Source organism: Oncorhynchus keta, unplaced genomic scaffold (genome assembly GCF_023373465.1).
Source record: "Oncorhynchus keta strain PuntledgeMale-10-30-2019 unplaced genomic scaffold, Oket_V2 Un_contig_17419_pilon_pilon, whole genome shotgun sequence".
Classification (NCBI taxonomy): domain Eukaryota; kingdom Metazoa; phylum Chordata; class Actinopteri; order Salmoniformes; family Salmonidae; genus Oncorhynchus; species Oncorhynchus keta.
Genome location: NW_026280424.1, coordinates 15,615 through 40,596, shown reverse-complemented (window position 1 = coordinate 40,596; position 24,982 = coordinate 15,615). Strand labels below are relative to the sequence as shown.

General features: G+C 40.2%; 1 protein-coding gene across 1 annotated transcript; it reads left to right on the top strand.

The window, feature by feature from the left end:
* The first annotated feature begins 16,088 nt into the window (after positions 1–16,088).
* LOC127919710 (homeobox protein unc-4 homolog) lies at positions 16,089–24,307 on the top strand. The gene is made up of 3 exons (XM_052503501.1): positions 16,089–16,540; positions 19,052–19,227; positions 22,236–24,307. The coding sequence occupies exons 1-3, from the start codon at positions 16,279–16,281 to the stop codon at positions 23,463–23,465; spliced, it is 1,668 nt and encodes a 555-aa protein (XP_052359461.1). The 5' UTR covers positions 16,089–16,278; the 3' UTR covers positions 23,466–24,307.
* Positions 24,308–24,982: the final 675 nt, after the last annotated feature.

Sequence of the window (24,982 nt, the reverse complement as noted above, 5' to 3'; positions counted from 1 at the left end):
CCCCTTCCTTCTCTCTCCCCTTCCTTCTCTCTCCCCTTTCCTTCTCTCTCCCCTTCCTTCTCTCCCCTTCCTTCTCTCTCCCCTTCCTTCTCTCTCCCCTTCCTTCTCTCTCCCCTTTCCTTCTCTCTCCCCTTCCTTCTCTCACCCCTCCCTTCTCTCTCTCCTTCCTTCTCTCTCCCCTTTCCTTCTCTCTCCCCTTCCTTCTCTCTCCCCTTTCCTTCTCTCTCCCCTTTCCTTCTCTCTCCCCTTCCTTCTCTCACCCCTTCCTTCTCTCTCCCCTTCCTTCTCTCTCCCCTTCCTTCTCTCCCCTTCCTTCTCTCTCCCCTTTCCTTCTCTCTCCCCTTCCTTCTCTCTCCCCTTCCTTCTCTCTCCCATTCCTTCTCTCTCCTTCCTTCTCTCTCCCCTTCCTTCTCTCTCCCCTTTCCTTCTCTCCCCCCTTTCCTTCTCTCCCCCCTTCATTTTTGAAGTTATTTAGTTAGTCAGTTGTTACAGTAGTTGTTGTTATTTAGTTAGTTAGTTAGTTGTTACAGTAGTTGTTGTTAGTTAGTTGTTACAGTAGTTTTTGTTAGTTAGTTGTTACAGTAGTTTTTATTTATTTAGTTAGTTAGTTAGTTGTTACTGTAGATGTTGTTAATTAGTTGTTACTGTAGATGTTGTTAGTTAGTTGTTACTGTAGATGTTGTTAGTTAGTTGTTACAGTAGTTGTTGTTAGTTAGTTGTTACAGTAGTTGTTGTTAGTTAGTTGTTACAGTAGTTGTTGTTATTTAGTTGTTACAGTAGTTGTTGTTAGTTATTTAGTTAGTTAGTTAGTTAGTTGTTACAGTAGATGTTGTTAGTTAGTTGTTACAGTAGTTTTTGTTAGTTAGTTGTTACAGTAGTTGTTGTTATTTAGTTAGTTAGTTAGTTAGTTGTTACAGTAGTTGTTGTTAGTTAGTTAGTTGTTACAGTGTTATAGTTTTTGTTAGTTAGTTGTTACAGTAGTTGTTGTTATTTAGTTAGTTAGTTAGTTAGTTGTTACAGTAGTTGTTGTTAGTTAGTTGTTACAGTAGTTGTTGTTAATTAGTTGTTACAGTAGTTGTTGTTATTTATTTAGTTAGTTAGTTGTTACAGTAGTTGTTGTTATTTAGTTAGTTAGTTGTTACTGTAGATGTTGTTAGTTCCTGTTACTGTAGATGTTGTTAGTTAGTTGTTACTATAGATGTTGTTAGTTAGTTGTTACTGTAGTTGTTAATTAGTTGTTACTGTAGATGTTGTTAGTTAGTTGTTACTGTAGATGTTGTTAGTTCCTGTTGGTGTAGATGTTGTTAGTTAGTTGTTACTGTAGATGTTGTTAAATAGTTGTTACTGTAGATGTTGTTAGTTAGTTGTTACTGTAGATGTTGTTAGTTAGTTGTTACTGTAGATGTAGTTAATTAGTTGTTACTGTAGATGTTGTTAGTTAGTTGTTACTGTAGATGTTGTTAAATAGTTGTTACTGTAGATGTTGTTAGTTAGTTGTTACTGTAGATGTTGTTAATTAGTTGTTACTGTAGATGTTGTTAATTAGTTGTTACTGTAGATGTTGTTAGTTAGTTGTTACTGTAGATGCTGTTAGTTCCTGTTGGTGTAGATGTTGTTAGTTCCTGTTACTGTAGATGTTGTTAGTTCCTGTTGGTGTAGATGTTGTTAGTTAGTTGTTACTGTAGATGTTGTTAGTTAGTTGTTACTGTAGATGTAGTTAATTAGTTGTTACTGTAGATGTTGGTAATTAGTTGTTACTGTAGATGTTGTTAGTTCCTGTTGGTGTAGATGTTGTTAGTTCCTGTTGGTGTAGATGTTGTTAGTTAGTTGTTACTGTAGATGTTGTTAGTTCCTGTTACTGTAGATGTTGTTAGTTCCTGTTGGTGTAGATGTTGTTAGTTCCTGTTACTGTAGATGTTGTTAGTTCCTGTTACTGTAGATGTTGTTAGTTCCTGTTGGTGTAGATGTTGTTAGTTAGTTGTTACTGTAGATGTTGTTAGTTACTGTTACTGTAGATGTTGTTAGTTAGTTGTTACTGTAGATGTTGTTAGTTCCTGTTACTGTAGATGTTGTTAGTTCCTGTTACTGTAGATGTTGTTAGTTCCTGTTACTGTAGATGTTGTTAGTTCCTGTTGGTGTAGATGTTGTTAGTTCCTGTTGGTGTAGATGCTGTTAGTTCCTGTTGGTGTAGATGTTGTTAGTTCCTGTTGGTGTAGATGTTGTTAGTTAGTTGTTACTGTAGATGTTGTTAGTTCCTGTTGGTGTAGATGTTGTTAGTTCCTGTTACTGTAGATGTTGTTAGTTCCTGTTACTGTAGATGTTGTTAGTTCCTGTTGGTGTAGATGTTGTTAGTTCCTGTTGGTGTAGATGCTGTTAGTTCCTGTTGGTGTAGATGTTGTTAGTTCCTGTTGGTGTAGATGTTGTTAGTTCCTGTTACTGTAGATGTTGTTAATTAGTTGTTACTGTAGATGTTGTTAGTTCCTGTTGGTGTAGATGTTGTTAGTTCCTGTTACTGTAGATGTTGTTAGTTCCTGTTACTGTAGATGTTGTTAGTTCCTGTTGGTGTAGATGTTGTTAGTTCCTGTTGGTGTAGATGCTGTTTGTTCCTGTTGGTGTAGATGTTGTTAGTTAGTTGTTACTGTAGATGTTGTTAATTAGTTGTTACTGTAGATGCTGTTAGTTCCTGTTACTGTAGATGTTGTTAGTTCCTGTTGGTGTAGATGCTGTTAGTTCCTGTTGGTGTAGATGTTGTTAGTTCCTGTTGGTGTAGATGTTGTTAGTTCCTGTTACTGTAGATGTTGTTAGTTCCTGTTGGTGTAGATGTTGTTAGTTCCTGTTACTGTAGATGTTGTTAGTTCCTGTTGGTGTAGATGTTGTTAGTTCCTGTTACTGTAGATGTTGTTAGTTCCTGTTACTGTAGATGTTGTTAGTTCCTGTTACTGTAGATGTTGTTAGTTCCTGTTGGTGTAGATGTTGTTAGTTCCTGTTACTGTAGATGTTGTTAGTTCCTGTTACTGTAGATGCTGTTAGTTCCTGTTGGTGTAGATGTTGTTAGTTCCTGTTGGTGTAGATGCTGTTAGTTCCTGTTGGTGTAGATGTTGTTAGTTCCTGTTGGTGTAGATGTTGTTAGTTCCTGTTACTGTAGATGTTGTTAATTAGTTGTTACTGTAGATGTTGTTAGTTCCTGTTGGTGTAGATGTTGTTAGTTCCTGTTACTGTAGATGTTGTTAGTTCCTGTTACTGTAGATGTTGTTAGTTCCTGTTGGTGTAGATGTTGTTAGTTCCTGTTGGTGTAGATGTTGTTAGTTCCTGTTGGTGTAGATGTTGTTAGTTAGTTGTTACTGTAGATGTTGTTAATTAGTTGTTACTGTAGATGTTGTTAGTTAGTTGTTACTGTAGATGTTGTTAGTTCCTGTTACTGTAGATGCTGTTAGTTCCTGTTGGTGTAGATGTTGTTAGTTCCTGTTGGTGTAGATGTTGTTAGTTCCTTGTTACTGTAGATGTTGTTAGTTCCTGTTGGTGTAGATGTTGTTAGTTCCTGTTACTGTAGATGTTGTTAGTTCCTGTTGGTGTAGATGTTGTTAGTTCCTGTTACTGTAGATGTTGTTAGTTCCTGTTACTGTAGATGTTGTTAGTTCCTGTTACTGTAGATGTTGTTAGTTCCTGTTGGTGTAGATGTTGTTAGTTCCTGTTACTGTAGATGTTGTTAGTTCCTGTTACTGTAGATGTTGTTAGTTCCTGTTACTGTAGATGTTGTTAGTTCCTGTTGGTGTAGATGTTGTTAGTTCCTGTTACTGTAGATGTTGTTAGTTAGTTGTTACTGTAGATGTTGTTAGTTAGTTGTTACTGTAGATGTTGTTAATTAGTTGTTACTGTAGATGTTGTTAGTTCCTGTTACTGTAGATGTTGTTAGTTCCTGTTACTGTAGATGTTGTTAGTTCCTGTTACTGTAGATGTTGTTAGTTAGTTGTTACTGTAGATGTTGTTAGTTAGTTGTTATTGTAGATGTTGTTAGTTAGTTGTTACTGTAGATGTTGTTAATTAGTTGTTACTGTAGATGTTGTTAATTAGTTGTTACTGTAGATGTTGTTAGTTAGTTGTTACTGTAGATGTTGTTAGTTAGTTGTTACTGTAGATGTTGTTAATTAGTTGTTACTGTAGATGTTGTTAGTTCCTGTTACTGTAGATGTTGTTAGTTAGTTGTTACTGTAGATGTTGTTAGTTAGTTGTTACTGTAGATGTTGTTAATTAGTTGTTACTGTAGATGTTGTTAGTTAGTTGTTACTGTAGATGTTGTTAGTTAGTTGTTACTGTAGATGTTGTTAGTTAGTTGTTACTGTAGATGTTGTTAGTTAGTTGTTACTGTAGATGTTATTAATTAGTTGTTACTGTAGATATTGTTAATTAGTTGTTACTGTAGTTGTTGTTAGTTAGTTGTTACTGTAGATGTTGTTAATTAGTTGTTACTGTAGTTGCTAGTTAGTTGCTACTGTAGATGTTGTTAATTAGTTGTTACTGTAGATGTTGTTAGTTAGTTGTTACAGTAGATGTTGTTTGTTAGTTGTTACTGTAGTTGTTAGTTAGTTGTTACTGTAGTTGTTAGTTAGTTGTTACTGTATATGTTGTTAGTTAGTTGTTACTGTAGATATCGTTAGTTAGTTGTTACTTTAGATGTTGTTCATTCTTGTTACTGTAGATGTTGTTAGTTAGTTGTTAAAGTAGATGTTGTTAGTTAGTTGTTACAGTAGATGTTGTTAGTTAGTTGTTACTGTAGATGTTGTTAGTTAGTTGTTACTGTAGATGTTGTTAGTTAGTTGTTACTGTAGATGTTGTTAATTAGTTGTTACTGTAGATGTTGTTAGTTAGTTGTTACTGTAGATGTTGTTAGTTAGTTGTTACTGTAGATGTTGTTAGTTAGTTGTTACTGTAGATGTTGTTAGTTAGTTGTTACTGTAGATGTTGTTAGTTAGTTGTTACTGTAGATGTTGTTAGTTAGTTGTTACTGTAGATGTTGTTAGTTAGTTGTTACTGTAGTTGTTGTTAGTTAGTTGTTACTGTAGATGTTAGTTAGTTGTTACTGTAGTTGTTAGTTAGTTGTTAATGTATATGTTGTTAGTTAGTTGTTACTGTAGTTGTTGTTAGTTAGTTGTTACTGTAGATGTTGTTAATTAGTTGTTACTGTAGATGTTGTTAATTAGTTGTTACTGTAGTTGTTGTTAGTTAGTTGTTACTGTAGATGTTGTTAGTTAGTTGTTACTGTAGTTGTTAGTTAGTTGTTACTGTAGATGTTGTTAGTTAGTTGTTACTGTAGTTGTTAGTTAGTTGTTACTGTAGTTGTTAGTTAGTTGTTACTGTATATGTTGTTAGTTAGTTGTTACTGTAGATATCGTTAGTTAGTTGTTACTTTAGATGTTGTTCATTCTTGTTAATGTAGATGTTGTTAGTTAGTTGTTACTGTATATGTTGTTAGTTAGTTGTTACTGTAGATATCGTTAGTTAGTTGTTACTTTAGATGTTGTTCATTCTTGTTAATGTAGATGTTGTTAGTTAGTTGTTACTGTAGATGTTGTTAATTAGTTGTTACAGTAATTGTTGTTAGTTAGTTGTTACAGTAGTTGTTGTTAGTTAGTTGTTAGTTGTTACAGTAGTTGTTGTTAGTTAGTTGTTAGTTGTTACTGTAGATGTTGTTAGTTAGTTGTTACTGTATATGTTGTTAGTTAGTTGTTACTGTAGTAGTTGTTCATTAGTTGTTGATGTAGATGTTGTTAGTTAGTTGTTACAGTAGATGTTGTTAGTTAGTTGTTACTGTAGATGTTGTTAGTTAGTTGTTACTGTAGATGTTGTTAATTAGTTGTTACTGTAGATATTGTTAATTAGTTGTTACTGTAGATGTTGTTAATTAGTTGTTACTGTAGATGTTGTTAATTAGTTGTTACTGTAGATATTGTTAATTAGTTGTTACTGTAGATGTTGTTAATTAGTTGTTACTGTAGATGTTGTTAGTTCCTGTTGGTGTAGATTTTGTTAATTAGTTGTTACTGTAGATGTTGTTACTTAGTTGTTACTGTAGATGTTGTTAGTTAGTTGTTACTAGTTAGTTGTTACTGTAGTTAGTTGTTACTGTAGATGTTGTTAGTTAGTTGTTACTGTAGATGTTGTTAATTAGTTGTTACTGTAGATATTGTTAATTAGTTGTTACTGTAGTTGTTGTTAGTTAGTTGTTACTGTAGATGTTGTTAATTAGTTGTTACTGTAGTTTGTTAGTTAGTTGTTACTGTAGATGTTGTTAATTAGTTGTTACTGTAGTTTATGTTGTTAGTTAGTTGTTACTGTAGATGTTGTTAGTTAGTTGTTACTGTAGTTGTTAGTTAGTTGTTACTGTAGTTGTTAGTTAGTTGTTACTGTATATGTTGTTAGTTAGTTGTTACTGTAGATATCGTTAGTTAGTTGTTACTTTAGATGTTGTTCATTCTTGTTACTGTAGATGTTGTTAGTTAGTTGTTAAAGTAGATGTTGTTAGTTAGTTGTTAAAGTAGATGTTGTTAGTTAGTTGTTACAGTAGATGTTGTTAGTTAGTTGTTACTGTAGATGTTGTTAGTTAGTTGTTACTGTAGATGTTGTTAATTAGTTGTTACAGTAGATGTTGTTAGTTAGTTGTTACTGTAGATGTTGTTAGTTAGTTGTTACTGTAGATGTTGTTAGTTAGTTGTTACAGTAGTTGTTGTTAGTTAGTAGTTACTGTAGATGTTGTTAGTTAGTTGTTACTGTAGATGTTGTTAGTTAGTTGTTACTGTAGATGTTGTTAGTTAGTTGTTACTGTAGTTGTTGTTAGTTAGTTGTTACTGTAGATGTTAGTTAGTTGTTACTGTAGTTGTTAGTTAGTTGTTAATGTATATGTTGTTAGTTAGTTGTTACTGTAGTTGTTGTTAGTTAGTTGTTACTGTAGATGTTGTTAATTAGTTGTTACTGTAGTTGTTATTAGTTGTTAATGTAGTTGTTACTGTTAGTTGTTACTTGTTACTGTAGATGTTGTTAGTTAGTTGTTACTGTAGTTGTTAGTTAGTTGTTACTGTAGATGTTGTTAGTTAGTTGTTACTGTAGTTGTTAGTTAGTTGTTACTGTAGTTGTTAGTTAGTTGTTACTGTATATGTTGTTAGTTAGTTGTTACTGTAGATATCGTTAGTTAGTTGTTACTTTAGATGTTGTTCATTCTTGTTAATGTAGATGTTGTTAGTTAGTTGTTACTGTATATGTTGTTAGTTAGTTGTTACTGTAGATATCGTTAGTTAGTTGTTACTTTAGATGTTGTTCATTCTTGTTAATGTAGATGTTGTTAGTTAGTTGTTACTGTAGATGTTGTTAATTAGTTGTTACAGTAATTGTTGTTAGTTAGTTGTTACAGTAGTTGTTGTTAGTTAGTTGTTAGTTGTTACAGTAGTTGTTGTTAGTTAGTTGTTAGTTGTTACTGTAGATGTTGTTAGTTAGTTGTTACTGTATATGTTGTTAGTTAGTTGTTACTGTAGTAGTTGTTCATTAGTTGTTGATGTAGATGTTGTTAGTTAGTTGTTACAGTAGATGTTGTTAGTTAGTTGTTACTGTAGTGTTACAGTAGAGATGTTGTTAGTTAGTTGTTACTGTTAGATGTTGTTGTTAGTTAGTTGTTAGATGTAGATGTTGTTAATTAGTTGTTACTGTAGATATTGTTAATTAGTTGTTACTGTAGATGTTGTTAATTAGTTGTTACTGTAGATGTTGTTAATTAGTTGTTACTGTAGATATTGTTAATTAGTTGTTACTGTAGATGTTGTTAATTAGTTGTTACTGTAGATGTTGTTAGTTCCTGTTGGTGTAGATTTTGTTAATTAGTTGTTACTGTAGATGTTGTTACTTAGTTGTTACTGTAGATATTAGTTCCTGTTGGTGTAGATGTTGTTAATTAGTTGTTACTGTAGATGTTGTTAATTAGTTGTTACTGTAGATGTTGTTAGTTCGTTGTTACTGTAGATGTTGTTAGTTCCTGTTGGTGTTTTCTTTTTGTGGATGCACTTTTAATTCTAAATGTTTCATTCGATGTTGAAAGGCCAGTCAAAACACTGTTGAAGATTAAAAACACACACACACACTCTCTCTCTCTTACAAACACACACACACTCCTCAGATAAAAGCGAAACAAGGCGAGCCGAACTCTGGCCCCGAATGCGAGTCACGCGTGTCTTATTATCAAGTTAATTAAAGCGAGCGTCTGACAATGTCAGTCGCGTCCAGCCAACAAAAGAGAGGAAGGAGAGAAGAAAACAGATGTAAATGCTGCGTCTCTTAGGAGACTGTGTCAAGGGCTGCTTTTCATCGCGCGCCACGTGTGTTTGGATCGCGCCACGCCCGGCAGAAATTGGAGGGGGGCCGTTTCACACAAATCGTTTTTTTATAAGCAAATGACAAGAAGGCAATTATTGCATTTTGATGTTAAAATATATATATACGAAGGGAGGGGGGGGTATTAAATAAATAAATATAGAAAGAAAACGATTTCCATAATTTGACGGCCTGTGTGGCGAGAAAGGGAATGAGAGGATGGAGAGGAGAGAGAGAGAGAGAGAGAGAGAGAGAGAGAGAGAGAGAGAGAGAGAGAGAGAGAGAGAGAGAGAGAGAGAGAGAGAGAGAGAGAGAAGGGAGGGAGGGAGATACAAAGGGATCCGGCATCCAAAGCGTATCTCTGGCCGTTCAAAGCAGCACTCAGACGGGGAAAGGGCTTTAAACAACCTGGCGAGGATCCAACCAATCCTGCCTCAACATGAAAAAGAGTCGATTTAAGTGTCCACATTGAAATTTAAATTCAGAGAGCCCCGTTCGGGTGTGTGGACCCGCGGGGTCAAGTGGCGACGGGATTATATGCTTCTTCATAATAATATTAATTAAACAATTTGCATGCTAATAAGGTAACAATTATCGGTTCCCTCTGTTGAAATGTATGGGTTATTACAACACGCCAATCTGCGAGCCGCGGGGTCACGCAGACCGGGAGTGAGAAACACAAATTAACATTCTGTCAGCAGCTGAAATTGGATAAATAAAGTAGAAATAATTCAGTGAGAAAGAGAGAGAGAGATAGAGAGAGAGAGAGAGAGAGAGAGAGAGAGAGAGAGAGAGAGAGAGAGAGTGCAAGGGCAGCAAAGAGAACAATGACCCTTTGCACACAGCCAAGACAACGCAGGAGTGGCTTTCGGGACAAGTCCCCGAATGTCCTTGAGTGACCCAGCCAGAGCCCGGGCTTGAACCCGATTGAACATCTCTGGAGAGACCTGAAAATAGCTGTGCAGCAACACTCCTCATCCAACCTGACAGAGTTTGAGAGGATCTGCTAAGAAGACTGAGAGAAACTCCCCAAATACAGGTGTGCCAAGCTTGTAGCGTCACACCCAAGAAGTCTGGAGGTTGTAATCACTGCCAAAGGTGCTTCAACAAAGTACTGAGTAAAGGGTCTGTAATATTAGTTTTTTAAATTTTATATGATTTTGCAACCATTTCTAAAAACCTATTTTTGCAATGTGTCTATACTGGAATTGTGTTTAGATTGATGGGGGTGGGGGGGTGATTTTTACCCATTTTAGAATAAGTCAATAATGTAACAAAATGTGGAAAAATTCAAGGGGTTCGAATACTTTCAAATACACTGTAGGCTGAACCACATAATTAATACTGTATGTAGTGGGTATATAGATGGTATATAGAAAATACACTGTAGGTTGAACCACATAATTAATACTGTATGTAGTGGGTATATAGATGGTATATAGAAAATACACTGTAGGTTGAACCACATAATTAATACTGTATGTAGTGGGTATATAGAGGGGTATATAGAAAATACACTGTAGGTTGAACCACATAATTAATACTGTATGTAGTGGGTATATAGAGGGGTATATAGAAAATACACTGTAGGCTGAACCACATAATTAATACTGTATGTAGTGGGTATATAGATGGTATATAGAAAATACACTGTAGGTTGAACGACATAATTAATACTGTATGTAGTGGGTATATAGATGGTAGATAGAAAATACACTGTAGGTTGAACCACATAATTAATACTGTATGTAGTGGGTATATAGATGGTATATAGAAAATACACTGTAGGTTGAACCACATAATTAATACTGTATGTAGTGGGTATATAGATGGTATATAGAAAATACACTGTAGGTTGAACCACATAATTAATACTGTATGTAGTGGGTATATAGAGGGGTATATAGAAAATACACTGTAGGTTGAACCACATAATTAATACTGTATGTAGTGGGTATATAGAAAATACACTGTAGGTTGAACCACATAATTAATACTGTATGTAGTGGGTATATAGATGGTATATAGAAAATACACTGTAGGCTGAACCACATAATTAATACTGTATGTAGTGGGTATATAGATGGTATATAGAAAATACACTGTAGGTTGAACCACATAATTAATACTGTATGTAGTGGGTATATAGATGGTATATAGAAAATACACTGTAGGCTGAACCACATAATTAATACTGTATGTAGTATAGATGGTATATAGAAAATACACTGTAGGTTGAACCACATAATTAATACTGTATGTAGTGGGTATATAGAGGGGTATATAGAAAATACACTGTAGGTTGAACCACATAATTAATACTGTATGTAGTGGGTATATAGATGGTATATAGAAAATACACTGTAGGTTGAACCACATAATTAATACTGTATTACATTTACATTTAAGTCATTTAGCAGACGCTCTTATCCAGAGCTGTATGTAGTGGGTATATAGATGGTATATAGAAAATACACTGTAGGTTGAACCACATAATTAATACTGTATGTAGTGGGTATATAGAGGGGTATATAGAAAATACACTGTAGGCTGAACCACATAATTAATACTGTATGTAGTGGGTATATAGATGGTATATAGAAAATACACTGTAGGCTGAACCACATAATTAATACTGTATGTAGTGGGTATATAGATGGTATATAGAAAATACACTGTAGGTTGAACCACATAATTAATACTGTATGTAGTGGGTATATAGATGGTATATAGAAAATACACTGTAGGTTGAACCACATAATTAATACTGTATGTAGTGGGTATATAGATGGTATATAGAAAATACACTGTAGGTTGAACCACATAATTAATACTGTATGTAGTGGGTATATAGAGGGGTATATAGAAAATACACTGTAGGCTGAACCACATAATTAATACTGTATGTAGTGGGTATATAGATGGTATATAGAAAATACACTGTAGGTTGAACCACATAATTAATACTGTATGTAGTGGGTATATAGATGGTATATAGAAAATACACTGTAGGTTGAACCACATAATTAATACTGTATGTAGTGGGTATATAGAGGGGTATATAGAAAATACACTGTAGGTTGAACCACATAATTAATACTGTATGTAGTGGGTATATAGAAAATACACTGTAGGTTGAACCACATAATTAATACTGTATGTAGTGGGTATATAGATGGTATATAGAAAATACACTGTAGGCTGAACCACATAATTAATACTGTATGTAGTGGGTATATAGATGGTATATAGAAAATACACTGTAGGTTGAACCACATAATTAATACTGTATGTAGTGGGTTGGCATGACTATTTCCTCATAGAGGATGATGTCACCCTGAGGAGGAGGAGGTGGCATGACTATTTCCTCATAGAGGATGATGTCATCCTGAGGAGGAGGAGGTGGCATGACTATTTCCTCATAGAGGATGATGTCACCCTGAGGAGGAGGAGGTGGCATGACTATTTCCTCATAGAGGATGATGTCATCCTGAGGAGGAGGAGCCGGCATGACTCTTTCCTCACAGAGGATGATGTCATCCTGAGGAGGAGGAGCTGGCATGACTATTTCCTCATAGAGGATGATGTCATCCTGAGGAGGAGGAGCTGGCATGACTATTTCCTCATAGAGGATGATGTCATCCTGAGGAGGAGGAGCTGGCATGACTATTTCCCCATAGAGGATGATGTCATCCTGAGGAGGAGGAGCTGGCATGACTATTTCCTCATAGAGGATGATGTCATCCTGAGGAGGAGGAGCTGGCATGACTATTTCCTCATAGAGGATGATGTCATCCTGAGGAGGAGGAGCTGGCATGACTATTTCCTCATAGAGGATGATGTCATCCTGAGGAGGAGGAGCTGGCATGACTCTTTCCTCATAGAGGATGATGTCATCCTGAGGAGGAGGAGCTGGCATGACTCTTTCCTCATAGAGGATGATGTCATCCTGAGGAGGAGGAGCTGGCATGACTATTTCCTCATAGAGGATGATGTCATCCTGAGGAGGAGGAGCTGGCATGACTATTTCCTCATAGAGGATGATGTCATCCTGAGGAGGAGGAGCTGGCATGACTCTTTCCTCATAGAGGATGATGTCATCCTGAGGAGGAGGAGCTGGCATGACTATTTCCTCATAGAGGATGATGTCATCCTGAGGAGGAGGAGCTGGCATGACTATTTCCTCATAGAGGATGATGTCATCCTGGCATTACTATTTTTAATGACAGAAGAGCTGCTTTTTAAACCTACTTAATTACCGTTTCTTTTGGAAGGAAATTTTACTTTAAAGGTCCACTTTTGGCAAAAAAACGCAAAGATAACATCTTTTTAACAGTATAACGGATCAATAAACCACAATAACATGATATTTAATGTTTAAAAATGGATGAATAAGATATTTGGTGACAAAATGACCTGTTCTTAACAATCTCTACAGCCTCGTCCAAAAACAAATCCTGTGAAATGAATTCAACACATACTGGAAGAGTTACTGGCTATAGCTACAATGGCTAGCTACCGTGGCTAGCTACAGTGGCTAGCTACAATGGCTAGCTACAGTGGCTAGCTACAATGGCTAGCTACACAGGCTAGCTACAGTGGCTAGCTACACGGGCTAGCTACAATGGCTAGCTACAGTGGCTAGCTACAGTGGCTAGCTACACGGGCTAGCTACAGTGGCTAGCTACACGGGCTAGCTACAATGGCTAGCTACAGTGGCTAGCTACAATGGCTAGCTAAAAGTGGCTAGCTACAATGGCTAGCTACAATGGCTAGCTACACGGGCTAGCTACAGTGGCTAGCTACACGGGCTAGCTACAATGGCTAGCTACAGTGGCTAGCTACAATGGCTAGCTACAATGGCTAGCTACACGGGCTAGCTACAGTGGCTCACTACACGGGCTAGCTACAATGGCTAGCTACAGTGGCTAGCTACAATGGCTAGCTACAGTGGCTAGCTACAGCGGCTAGCTACAATGGCTAGCTACACGGGCTAGCTACAATGGCTAGCTACAATGGCTAGCTACAATGGCTAGCTACACGGGCTAGCTACAGTGGCTAGCTACACGGGCTAGCTACAATGGCTAGCTACAGTGGCTAGCTACAATGGCTAGCTACAGTGGCTAGCTACAATGGCTAGCTACACGGGCTAGCTACAATGGCTAGCTACAATGGCTAGCTACAGTGGCTAGCTACAGTGGCTAGCTACACGGGCTAGCTACAATGGCTAGCTACAATGGCTAGCTACCTTAGCTAACGAACTAGCTATGTCGTTTGTGACGGCGCATGACCAGAATGACACATTGATGAACCACCGAAGTTGAGTTGGACGGCTGCTTCTTTGTGGTTGTTGCCATGAAGCCAACTGTTAAATCAAATGTCCTGCAATTCCTCATGCTGCCATTACCTATGACGTTTCATATGCTGTTTTTGGGGCACCAGACAAATGTTGTTTTAAGTCAATTATTGGGGGGGCAATCAACCTGTTCTGAATATTGGGGGGACATGTCCCCAATCCCCGGTGGAAATTCCACCTACGAGAGAGAGGGATAGAGGGGGGTTTATGCATTTGTCTCTGATTACCATTCTGTATTCAGGAGCACGGGTGGCTTTCTGTCAAGAAATTTAACACAAAATTAAGCGGTTATCGCCTCGGGCCAAATCTGTCCCCCTTCGATACGTTTATCATTATATGTATAATCTCCCCCCTCTCTCTCTCTCTCTCTCTCTCCCTCTCCTTATTAGGCTACATTGTGTAAATACAGCTGGACATATCTCATTTCCTAATATCTCTTCATGTCACTCTGAGTCTCTTATCAACATCATTGGCACATGTAATGATTTCAAACTAAATGTTTAGGACAAACACTACAACAAGGTAATGATTACACGACAAAATATATCTTATTTTACTGAGCAGATGTCAGATTTCATTAATTGATTGAAACGGGTTATGGAGGAGAATCTACCGTGCATAAAAACGGAATTATCTCCATGTTCTTTTTATTCTAGAACATTATTAACAACTGAACGAATTATTTTACTGGCAATTCAAAGATCGACGCCTACGGAAAATCAGTGTAACTTTTTAGTGAGTATTTTTGATTTCCCCGCTTCAAACCTTCTATCCTACAGCTGGCTACTAGCAACTCAACGCCTCGTGATTCTGTTATAGTCTGTTCTGCTACTGCGCGCCAGTGTTCCGGGTGAAAAATCAACACAAGGACGCGGAATGTTACGGTACACCAACCAACTAATCACCTTTAAAAACTGTAATGGTGCGTGTGCATGTGTGTGTGGGTCCGCCCGTGTGTGCGTGAGCGTGCGCGCGCGCGAGTATGTGTTAAGTGGCGGGGTGGTGGAGTGTAGGGGAGACCGGGAGGGAGAGAGAGGGAGAGACAGAGAGGGTTGTAGTTTTAAACGCAACGTGACAGCCGGTTGTAGTTTTAAACGCTGACGTGACAGCCGGGGAAAGTGTGCTTGATGAAGCTCCTTGATGCTCAGCAAGGATGTAATCGGAAAACATCACTTTCACTGGGTGAGACAGAGGGAAGGAGGGAGAGAGACAGAGGGCAGGACAGAGGGAAGGAGGGAGAGAGACAGAGGGCAGGACAGAGGGAAGGAGGGAGAGAGAGGGGCAGGAGAGAGGGAAGGAGGGAGAGAGACAGGGGCAGGAGAGAGGGGAGGAGGGAGAGAGACAGGGGCAGGACAGAGGGAAGGAGGGAGAGAGACAGGGGCAGGACAGAGGGAAGGAGGGAGAGAGACAGGGGCAGGAGAGAGGGAAGGAGGGAGAGAGACAGGGGCAGGAGAGAGGGGAGGAGGGAGAGAGACAGGGGCAGGACAGAGGGAAGGAGGGAGAGAGACAGGGGCAGGACAGAGGGAAGGAGGGAGAGAGACAGGGGCAGGACAGAGGGAAGGAGGGAGAGAGACAGGGGCAGGAGAGAGGGAAGGAGGGAGAGAGACAGGGGCAGGAGAGAGGGGAGGAGGGAGAGAGACAGGGGCAGGACAGAGGGAAGGAGGGAGAGAGACAGGGAGGGAGGGAGAGAGACAGGGGCAGGAGAGAGGGGGTAGGAGAGAGACAGGGGCAGGACAGAGGGAAGGAGGGAGAGAGACAGGGGCAGGAGAGAGGGGGTAGGAGAGAGACAGGGGCAGGAGAGAGGGAAGGAGGGAGAGAGACAGGGGCAGGACAGAGGGAAGGAGGGAGAGAGACAGGGGCAGGAGAGAGGGGGGTAGGAGAGAGAGAGAGAGAGAGAGACTAAACACGTTTCCTTAAAATTCGCTTTCACAAAATCACACCACCAGCATGATGTTGGCGACCTTTCCTGTTTTAGATGTGTTTGTTGAAGAACACATGAGAGATGTGTGGGAGGTAGAAAAAGAAAAACATAATTTTCCGTCTGTTTTATAATGGATCGCCTTTCAATGAGCTGCCTATAGCCTTACTCTCCCTCCCCCGGACTCCCCATGTCCATGTTGTGACAGGGCTTATATTGTTTGTGGAGGCCGATGTCAGGTGTAATTAGTAATCGATATGGAAAAACGTTTTTTCCTCCATCTCTCCCTCTCACACACGAGCCATAACCACGCCTGTGACGTTACCGACCCATTAGCGTTTCTTATTGGTCCAAAACTCCCCGAGCCGCGGAAGGCCTAATTAGGGGGGCAGGAGAGGGAAGATGACAGGAAGGAAGGGGGGTGATGTCTGGTAGTATAGGAGTAAAAACTCACTGTCTATGTCTGTTCCTGTTTCATAGTACAGCTGCGCTCCGTCGGTGTCTGTCTGTCTCTCTCTGTCCTCCCTCCTCTCTCTCTCTCTCTCTCTCTCTCTCGCTTCATCCCCCTCTCCTTCCCCTCGCTCTGCATGTTCACCCACACTCCCTCGGTCAGACGCCTCACTTCGGCCCCTCCACCGTCCGGGCCAGTAGCATGGACAGCCGGATACTCGAGCACCCCCACGCCCAGTTCGGAGGCTCTCTGGGCGGAATGGTCGGTGTTGGTTTCCCCTACCACCTGGGACACCACCACGTCTACGAGCTCGCCGGTCACCAGCTACAGTCCGCGGCCGCCGTACCCTTCTCCATAGACGGATTACTGAACGGCTCGTGCTCGGCCTCGGTGGTACACGGCTCCGGTCCTCTACTTTCCTCTGGCTGCGGGATTAACGGAGATAATCAGTTTAAACTCTCAGGTAGGTTGGAGGCAGGACGGAGGAAGGGATGGAAAGAGAGAGACAGGAGTGATACACGTCTGGAAATATTGGTTTGATATTATTGGCCGTAGAGTGATTTTAGTTTCCATGGAAATATGGCATCTTGTTGTTGTATGCTTTGCATTGAACCGTTATTTAGTTGGGCTTTTAAAATCAACTCTTGTTTTATTTTGGACTATTTTATAAACTCTGAAATGTAATGTTCAACTCAAATCTTATTATCGATTTTTGATTAATTATGTCATAATTACAACCAAGTATTGAATGAGAAAAAAAACCCAACGCGAAGCAAGTGCTAATTTCCTAACAAAACACAGTCCATTCTGCTGTGCTGTTTAAATGGATGAATTATATATATTTTTAAATGGCTAGTGTTTTTCCAGAAATAATAAAGTTATATTAAATAAATGCATTTCTTATTTTCGGAACAGCCATATAACTCAACATTCCAACTCGACTCCCTCCGATGGAAATGGACGCGTCTATATCCCAACTCACTGTCGTGGCCTGTAATGTTTCAGCAACTCACTGTCGTGGCCTGTAATGTTTCAGCAACTCACTGTAGTGGCCTGTAATGTTTCAGCAACTCACTGTAGTGGCCTGTAATGTTTCAGCAACTCACTGTAGTGGCCTGTAATGTTTCAGCAACCCACTGTCGTGGCCTGTAATGTTTCAGCAACTCACTGTCGTGGCCTGTAATGTTTCAGCAACTCACTGTCGTGGCCTGTAATGTTTCAGCAACTCACTGTCGTGGCCTGTAATGTTTCAGCAACTCACTGTAGTGGCCTGTAATGTTTCAGCAGCTCACTGTAGTGGCCTGTAATGTTTCAGCAGCTCACTGTAGTGGCCTGTAATGTTTCAGCAACTCACTGTGTGGCCTGTAATGTTTCAGCAACTCACTGTAGTGGCCTGTAATGTTTCAGCAACTCACTGTAGTGGCCTGTAATGTTTCAGCAACTCACTGTAGTGGCCTGTAATGTTTCAGCAACTCACTGTAGTGGCCTGTAATGTTTCAGCAACTCACTGTCGTGGCCTGTAATGTTTCAGCAACTCACTGTAGTGGCCTGTAATGTTTCAGCAACTCACTGTAGTGGCCTGTAATGTTTCAGCAACTCACTGTAGTGGCCTGTAATGTTTCAGCAACTCACTGTAGTGGCCTGTAATGTTTCAGCAACTCACTGTAGTGGCCTGTAATGTTTCAGCAACTCACTGTCGTGGCCTGTAATGTTTCAGCAACTCACTGTAGTGGCCTGTAATGTTTCAGCAACTCACTGTAGTGGCCTGTAATGTTTCAGCAACTCACTGTAGTGGCCTGTAATGTTTCAGCAACTCACTGTAGTGGCCTGTAATGTTTCAGCAACTCACTGTCGTGGCCTGTAATGTTTCAGCAACTCACTGTAGTGGCCTGTAATGTTTCAGCAACTCACTGTCGTGGCCTGTAATGTTTCAGCAACTCACTGTAGTGGCCTGTAATGTTTCAGCAACTCACTGTCCTGTGGCCTGTAATGTTTCAGCAACTCACTGTAGTTTCAGCAACTCACTGTAGCCTGTAATGTTTCAGCAACTCACTGTAGTGGCCTGTAATGTTTCAGCAACTCACTGTCGTGGCCTGTAATGTTTCAGCAACTCACTGTAGTGGCCTGTAATGTTTCAGCAACTCACTGTAGTGGCCTGTAATGTTTCAGCAACTCACTGTAGTGGCCTGTAATGTTTCAGCAACTCACTGTCGTGGCCTGTAATGTTTCAGCAACTCACTGTAGTGGCCTGTAATGTTTCAGCAACTCACTGTAGTGGCCTGTAATGTTTCAGCAACTCACTGTAGTGGCCTGTAATGTTTCAGCAACTCACTGTAGTGGCCTGTAATGTTTCAGTTTCAATGTTTCAGCAACTCACTGTAGTGGCCTGTAATGTTTCAGCAGTGGCCTGTAATGTTTCTCACTGTAGTGGCCTGTAATGTTTCAGCAACTCACTGTAGTGGCCTGTAATGTTTCAGCAACTCACTGTAGTGGCCTGTAATGTTTCAGCAACTCACTGTAGTGGCCTGTAATGTTTCAGCAACTCACTGTAGTGGCCTGTAATGTTTCAGCAACTCACTGTAGTGGCCTGTAATGTTTCAGCAACTCACTGTAGTGGCCTGTAATGTTTCAGCAACTCACTGTAGTGGCCTGTAATGTTTCAGCAACTCACTGTCGTGGCCTGTAATGTTTCAGCAACTCACTGTAGTGGCCTGTAATGTTTCAGCAACTCACTGTAGTGGCCTGTAATGTTTCAGCAACTCAAGCAGGAGAAAACAGACATTCAGCATTTCTCTGAACTATAATCGATGCTTTGTGTAACAAGCAATTTACTGAACCGTTTAGTTCACGATGGCTTGATGTAGCTGAGAGATGGTTGTTGTTGTTGTTGTCGTTGACTTGTTTACCGAGCCCACATGTCGTCAGTTGACACTACCACCTCCCTCTCTCTCTCTCTCTGACCGTTTCTGTGTAGATTCGGGGGACCCAGATAAGGATAGCCCCGGTTGCAAACGGAGACGCACGCGGACCAATTTCACCGGTTGGCAGTTGGAGGAGCTGGAGAAAGCTTTTAACGAGAGCCACTACCCGGATATCTTCATGCGGGAGGCGCTCGCGCTGCGGCTGGACCTAGTAGAGTCCCGGGTCCAGGTAAACAAACACCCCCAAAAAAATATAAACACATTTAATTAAAATACATTTCTACTTGCACTTTCTTATCAATGCCATGTTCTGTTGTTGAAAAGTAATACTACGTTCTTGAGGAATATTCTTCGAACGTGTATTTTATGCGCGAGAACAAAAAAAATATTATTGGATTGTTGGAGTAATAACCAGGCCTCTATAGCTGTGTGTTCAGTTTCATCAATAATCCCCATAGTGAGATATTAGTGAGACAGCTATTTGTCAATTATAGGCCCATCAATTAAAGACCTATTGAATTATGCATTAACATACAGTATTGATTTATGAGGTCATAAAAACACAGTTCCGTTTACTGAATGAACCAGAACACTGCTGAGGATTTGATCTCTCAACCATAACACATATATAATAATAATAATAATAATAATAATAATAATAATAATAATAATAATGATAACATCTCATATATCACGGTTGTTTTCGCATTTAAAAAATATTCTTTTTTTAAGATAAATTGTGAATTGGTCAAAAAAAAAGATATGATTCTTTTGTTTATTTGAATTTGTGGGCTATGAATTCATGTCAATTTCTATTTTGAAATCAAGACACTTTGCATTTTGTATTTTGTGTTATGCTGTTAAACGATAATTATAAGATAAAATAGGCCTACATTATTATAAATAATTACAATTATTTTTTATTACTATTAGTATTGTTTTGTCTTATTATTATCAAGTTCGATTTTAAACCTAATATAGTATTCCCATAATTCCTTTTTTAAAACTAAATGTTCATTAATAAATCATCTATAAAAACAGTTTTAACCAAGTACAAATATTCCCGACCAAAAAAATAGTAACCCGTAATTTGTCCAGCATGATTTCTAATGATTGATTAACCCATAGGACTCTGTTTATGGAAGTAAAAACACCACCTTTAAACCGCTCCGGCTGTGTGGAGTTTTAGGCAACATTTTTGCTCGTCAGATATAAGGAGAAGACGATCCCTTTAATACCATAATGAGCTGGCTTTATTGACATGGCTGTCCGGGACGGAATAAAGCTGTAGAACAGCGATAACATAGCCTACTACTTAATTCCTATAGGATAGATCTATAGGCTGCACACAACGCACTCACTCTCTCTCTATTTAACAACACGCTTTAGGCCGATCTAAAATCGACACCTCCACGATATCAATGCAAAAGTTTGAAAACCCCCCACTATTTTCAACGAGTTCATTTTCATTTTCCCACCAGGTTCAGATTTGTTTGTGTGCTTAACGGTGATGTGCGTATTTGATGTGTTTACTAATTGAGGTATAACTTGGTGGAAATGTAGACAGACAGGAATGCTGTTGGTTTGGTGTTTTTGGGGGCTTTGGTTTAGTCGTTGTGTTTCCTTGTAAAACTAAACGAGCATGGCTCTGGTGTGTGTGTGTGTGTGTGTGTGTGTATCTTGTTTGGGGATTTGGCCTCCTTTAAACCACAGATTATTATTCCTCCAAGCTGCTTAGTGCTTCTTTATCGGCAGCAGGTTCTTGCACGCGGAGATATTCACCAACATTACAAATTCATAAGAAACACGGCTATTGTCATGTTGTTTCCGTCGACGCACCGCATTATGTGACAAACACGCAGCCCACTTCTCAATCTGAACGCTAACTCCCTGCGTTATCAGCGCCGAACATGCGGGGCCGTGTGCGCTGTGAAGCCGGACGGTGTGGGCTCACAGGCGGCGGGTCCCCCTGGCACACCGCGGTGGAAAGCTGCTCTCCGAGCGGTGGTAGAGGGAGGGGGCGGGACAGGGAGACGGAGGCAGGATGAATTGAGAGGGATAGGCCGAATTATCTACGGTGGAATTAAACGTAATTGGGAGAATTAGCTATCACACTGACTCTCGATTGACAATTAGAATGACGCATCTGTGGATAGGAGGAGAAGTGGTTGGTGTGTAATATAGACGAGGCCTATTTGACGACCGCCGTATGTTATTGGATATATTGGCCGCATTGTATGTTTGTGTCAGGGCTTCAGCTGCGTTTTAATCGTAATTAGGCGAGAGATGGTGGGAGAGAAGACGAGCGAGAGAGAAGGGGATGGAGCTAAGGAGACAGGTGGCGGGGGTTGGGTGGGGGGCCTTAACTTATATTTGTTTTCTTTGGGGTCTCCGTGTTTCTCAACATGGACTAGTCTGTTAATTAGTTATGATCCGGTTGGATTTATAAATACTACAAACTGCACCTCTGGTCTGTCATTTAGCAACAACAACAACAACAACAACAACAACAATAATAATAATTATCAATATTTCAGAATTATTTGTTCTTGGTATATTTCGATTTAAAGCTGTTATTTTTGCCACAAATATCTTCATAATATTATTGGTTGAGATACATTTTACGTCAGTTTATTCATACTTTTATCGAATAAAAACAATCAATACATTTTATTAAAACAAATATTTTATTCAATACATTTTATTAAAACAAATATTTTATTCTAGCTTGTAGGTGGAACAAGTTAAGCCATAATTAATTTCACTGCTCAAATCTGTGGCCTTGTTTTACATGATTTTGGAGAGAAAGGAGAGAGAGACAGAGAGAGATTCACCCCAACAAGATGCATAGAAAATTAACTAAACCAATTTCCCCATTCTTGGCTCCCTGTGTGTGTGTGTGTGTAATGGTGTGTGTGTTTGTAATGTGTGTGTGTGTAATGTGTGTGTGTGCATGTGTTTGTGTGTGCGTGTGTTTGTGTAATGTGTGTGTGTGTTTGTAATGTGTGTGTGTGTGTGTGTGTGTGTGTGTGTAATGTTTGTGTGTGTGCGTGTGTTTGTGTGTGCGTGTGTTTGTGTGTGTAATGTGTGTGCGTGTGTGTAATGTGTGTGTGTGTAATGTTTGTGTGTGTGTGTGTGTGCGTGTGTGTAATGTGTGTGCGTGTGTGTAATGTTTGTGTGTGTGTGTAATGTGTGTGTGTGCGTGTGTGTGTGTAATGTGTGTGTGTGCGCGTGTAGGTTTGGTTCCAGAACCGGCGCGCTAAATGGAGGAAAAAAGAGAACACTAAGAAAGGCCCGGGGCGCCCGGCGCACAACTCCCACCCGACCACGTGCAGCGGAGAGCCCATGGACGCTGAGGAGATCGCGCGGCGCGAGCTGGAGCGCGCAGAGAAAAAGAAACGGAAACAGGAGCGTAAACTGCTGAAGTCTCAAAACAAGTTACTCTCCGGTGACCTCTTCCACACACCCGGCGGGTCAGACAGCGACAGCGGCGTGTCACAGATCACCGACAATGAGCAGCAGCCTTCATCCGACTGTAACGGGAGCCGCCTTCATTCTGAACCGGGAGGAGGACACCACCACCACCACCAAACGGAACCAGACAGCTGTGAACAGACTCAAACACGCCCCCGGTTTGGTCTCCTCCAGGACCAGCACCACGACCACCACCACCACAACAACCAAAGAACCGCAGGGGAGATAGGACCGGGACCTGGGGTCCAGCAGCAGGTGTCCCCGGGCAGCGGTCCTGGACTCGGCGCCTCCAGGTCCTCGGGCCTCCAGAAACTAAACCCGTTCAGCGTGGAGAGCCTTCTCTCGGACGCCACACCTCGCCGGAAACCACAGCTGGACTTCAGCTCGCTGGCCAATCAGAGGCCGCTGATAGGGAAGGGTCACTTCCTGTTGTACCCCATTACCCATCAGCCACTGGGCTTCATTGTCCCACAGACGGCCCTGAAAACCGGGCTGTGCCAGGACAACAACAGCAGCAGCAGCAGCGGGCCGAACCCGAAACAGGGACAGAGATGTGTGACTAGTGAATCTACAGGTTATACCAGCTCTCATCATCTGGCTCATTTGGGCCAAAACAAACCCCTTCACCACCACCACAATCATGTTAGTAACTGTGTGGACAGGAGCGGTAGTGAGGCACAGCAGGGAAGTTACAACAACGACGGTCCAGACTCCGTTTCCCCCCCACCACAGAGCTCTGTTTTAGTTCAAACGACTTTAACGAGAACCAGTTCAACTCAGTCCAACACGGGTAGTGACGGTAGCCGCGAGGCTGACGACCGACCGGGTTCGTCACGAGTAACGGACGTTAACGACTGCCAGAGTGAGCACACTGGGGAGGGCATGAGAGAGGACTCGTCACCGGAGCCCTTGCTGTGTTCTGGCACCAAGCCAGAGAGTCAGGCGGAGCACGAGGAGCCCGGGACAGATGGAGACGAAGTCGACATGGACTAACGCTGGCGCGTTATATAAACAGAGACAGACTACCAACCGACCCTGCTCAGCCACAGACTACATCTAAACATTCCCAAAGCTACAAGACACCTTTTAAAAACATATCAGACAGACCTACTCTATTGTTGTATTTTTTTTTAAACAGATTCTCTAATAGATTCAGACAGAGATGTGTTGAACAGATTCTCTGATAGATTCAGACAGAGATGTGTTGAACAGATTCTCTGATAGATTCAGACAGAGATGTGTTGAACAGATTCTCTGATCGATTCAGACAGAGATGTGTTGAACAGATTCTCTGATAGATTCAGACAGAGATGTGTTGAACAGAGTCTCTGATAGATTCAGACAGAGATGTGTTGAACAGATTCTCTGATAGATTCAGACAGAGATGTGTTGAACAGATTCTCTGATAGATTCAGACAGAGATGTGTTGAACAGATTCTCTGATAGATTCAGACAGAGATGTGTTGAACAGATTCTCTGATAGATTCAGACAGAGATGTGTTGAACAGAGTCTCTGATAGATCCAGACAGAGATGTGTTGAACAGAGTCTCTGATAGATTCAGACAGAGATGTGTTGAACAGAGTCTCTGATAGATTCAGACAGAGATGTGTTGAACAGAGTCTCTGATAGATTCAGACAGAGATGTGTTGACTACTACTTTCCAAACGGAAGTTCTAGACATGTCCATTTCAAAAGGAGAAAAATACAAAACATCTCAACACAGAAAAACAACAAAAATCCTCAAATATTGTACATTTCTTTTGAGAAAGTATAAAAATAAAAATATTTATATATGTAAACATTTTGATAAATAAAGTTATTGTTTAAATGAAATCCCTGTTGTTTTAGAGGACCAATGGTAAATTTCCCTGGGGCGGCAGGGTAGCCTAGTGGTTAGAGCGTTGGACTAGTAACCGGAAGGTTGCAAGTTCAAACCCCCTAGCTGACAAGGTACAAATCTGTCGTTCTGCCCCTGAACAGGCAGTTAACCCACTGTTCCCAGGCCGTCATTGAAAATAAGAATTTGTTCTTAACTGACTTGCCTATTTAAATACAGGTAAAAAAATAATCATAATTAAAAACCAGGGACAGTGTTTATTATTATTATTATAATGGGGGATATATCAGACAGGAGAACAGTGTTTTAGCCTTTATTATAATGGGGGATATATCAGACAGGAGAACAGTGTTTTAGCCTTTATTATAATGGGGGATATATCAGACAGGAGAACAGTGTTTTAGCCTTTATTATAATGGGGGATATATCAGACAGGAGAACAGTGTTTTAGCCTTTATTATAATGGGGGATATATCAGACAGGAGAACAGTGTTTTACATTATAATGGGGGATATATCAGACAGTGTTTTAGCCTTTATTATAATGGGGGATATATCAGACAGGAGAACATATCAGTGTTTTAGCCTTTATTATAATGGGGGATATATCAGACAGGAGAACAGTGTTTTAGCCTTTATTATAATGGGGATATATCAGACAGGAGAACAGTG

Excerpts from the sequence above, each read along its gene's own strand:
- LOC127919710 (XM_052503501.1), top strand. The coding sequence starts at position 16,279 with ATGGACAGCCGGATACTCGAGCACCCCCACGCCCAGTTCGGAGGCTCT. Across the intron at positions 16,541-19,051 it reads TAATCAGTTTAAACTCTCAG|ATTCGGGGGACCCAGATAAG; the intron begins GTAGGTTGGAGG and ends GTTTCTGTGTAG. Across the intron at positions 19,228-22,235 it reads TAGTAGAGTCCCGGGTCCAG|GTTTGGTTCCAGAACCGGCG; the intron begins GTAAACAAACAC and ends GTGCGCGTGTAG.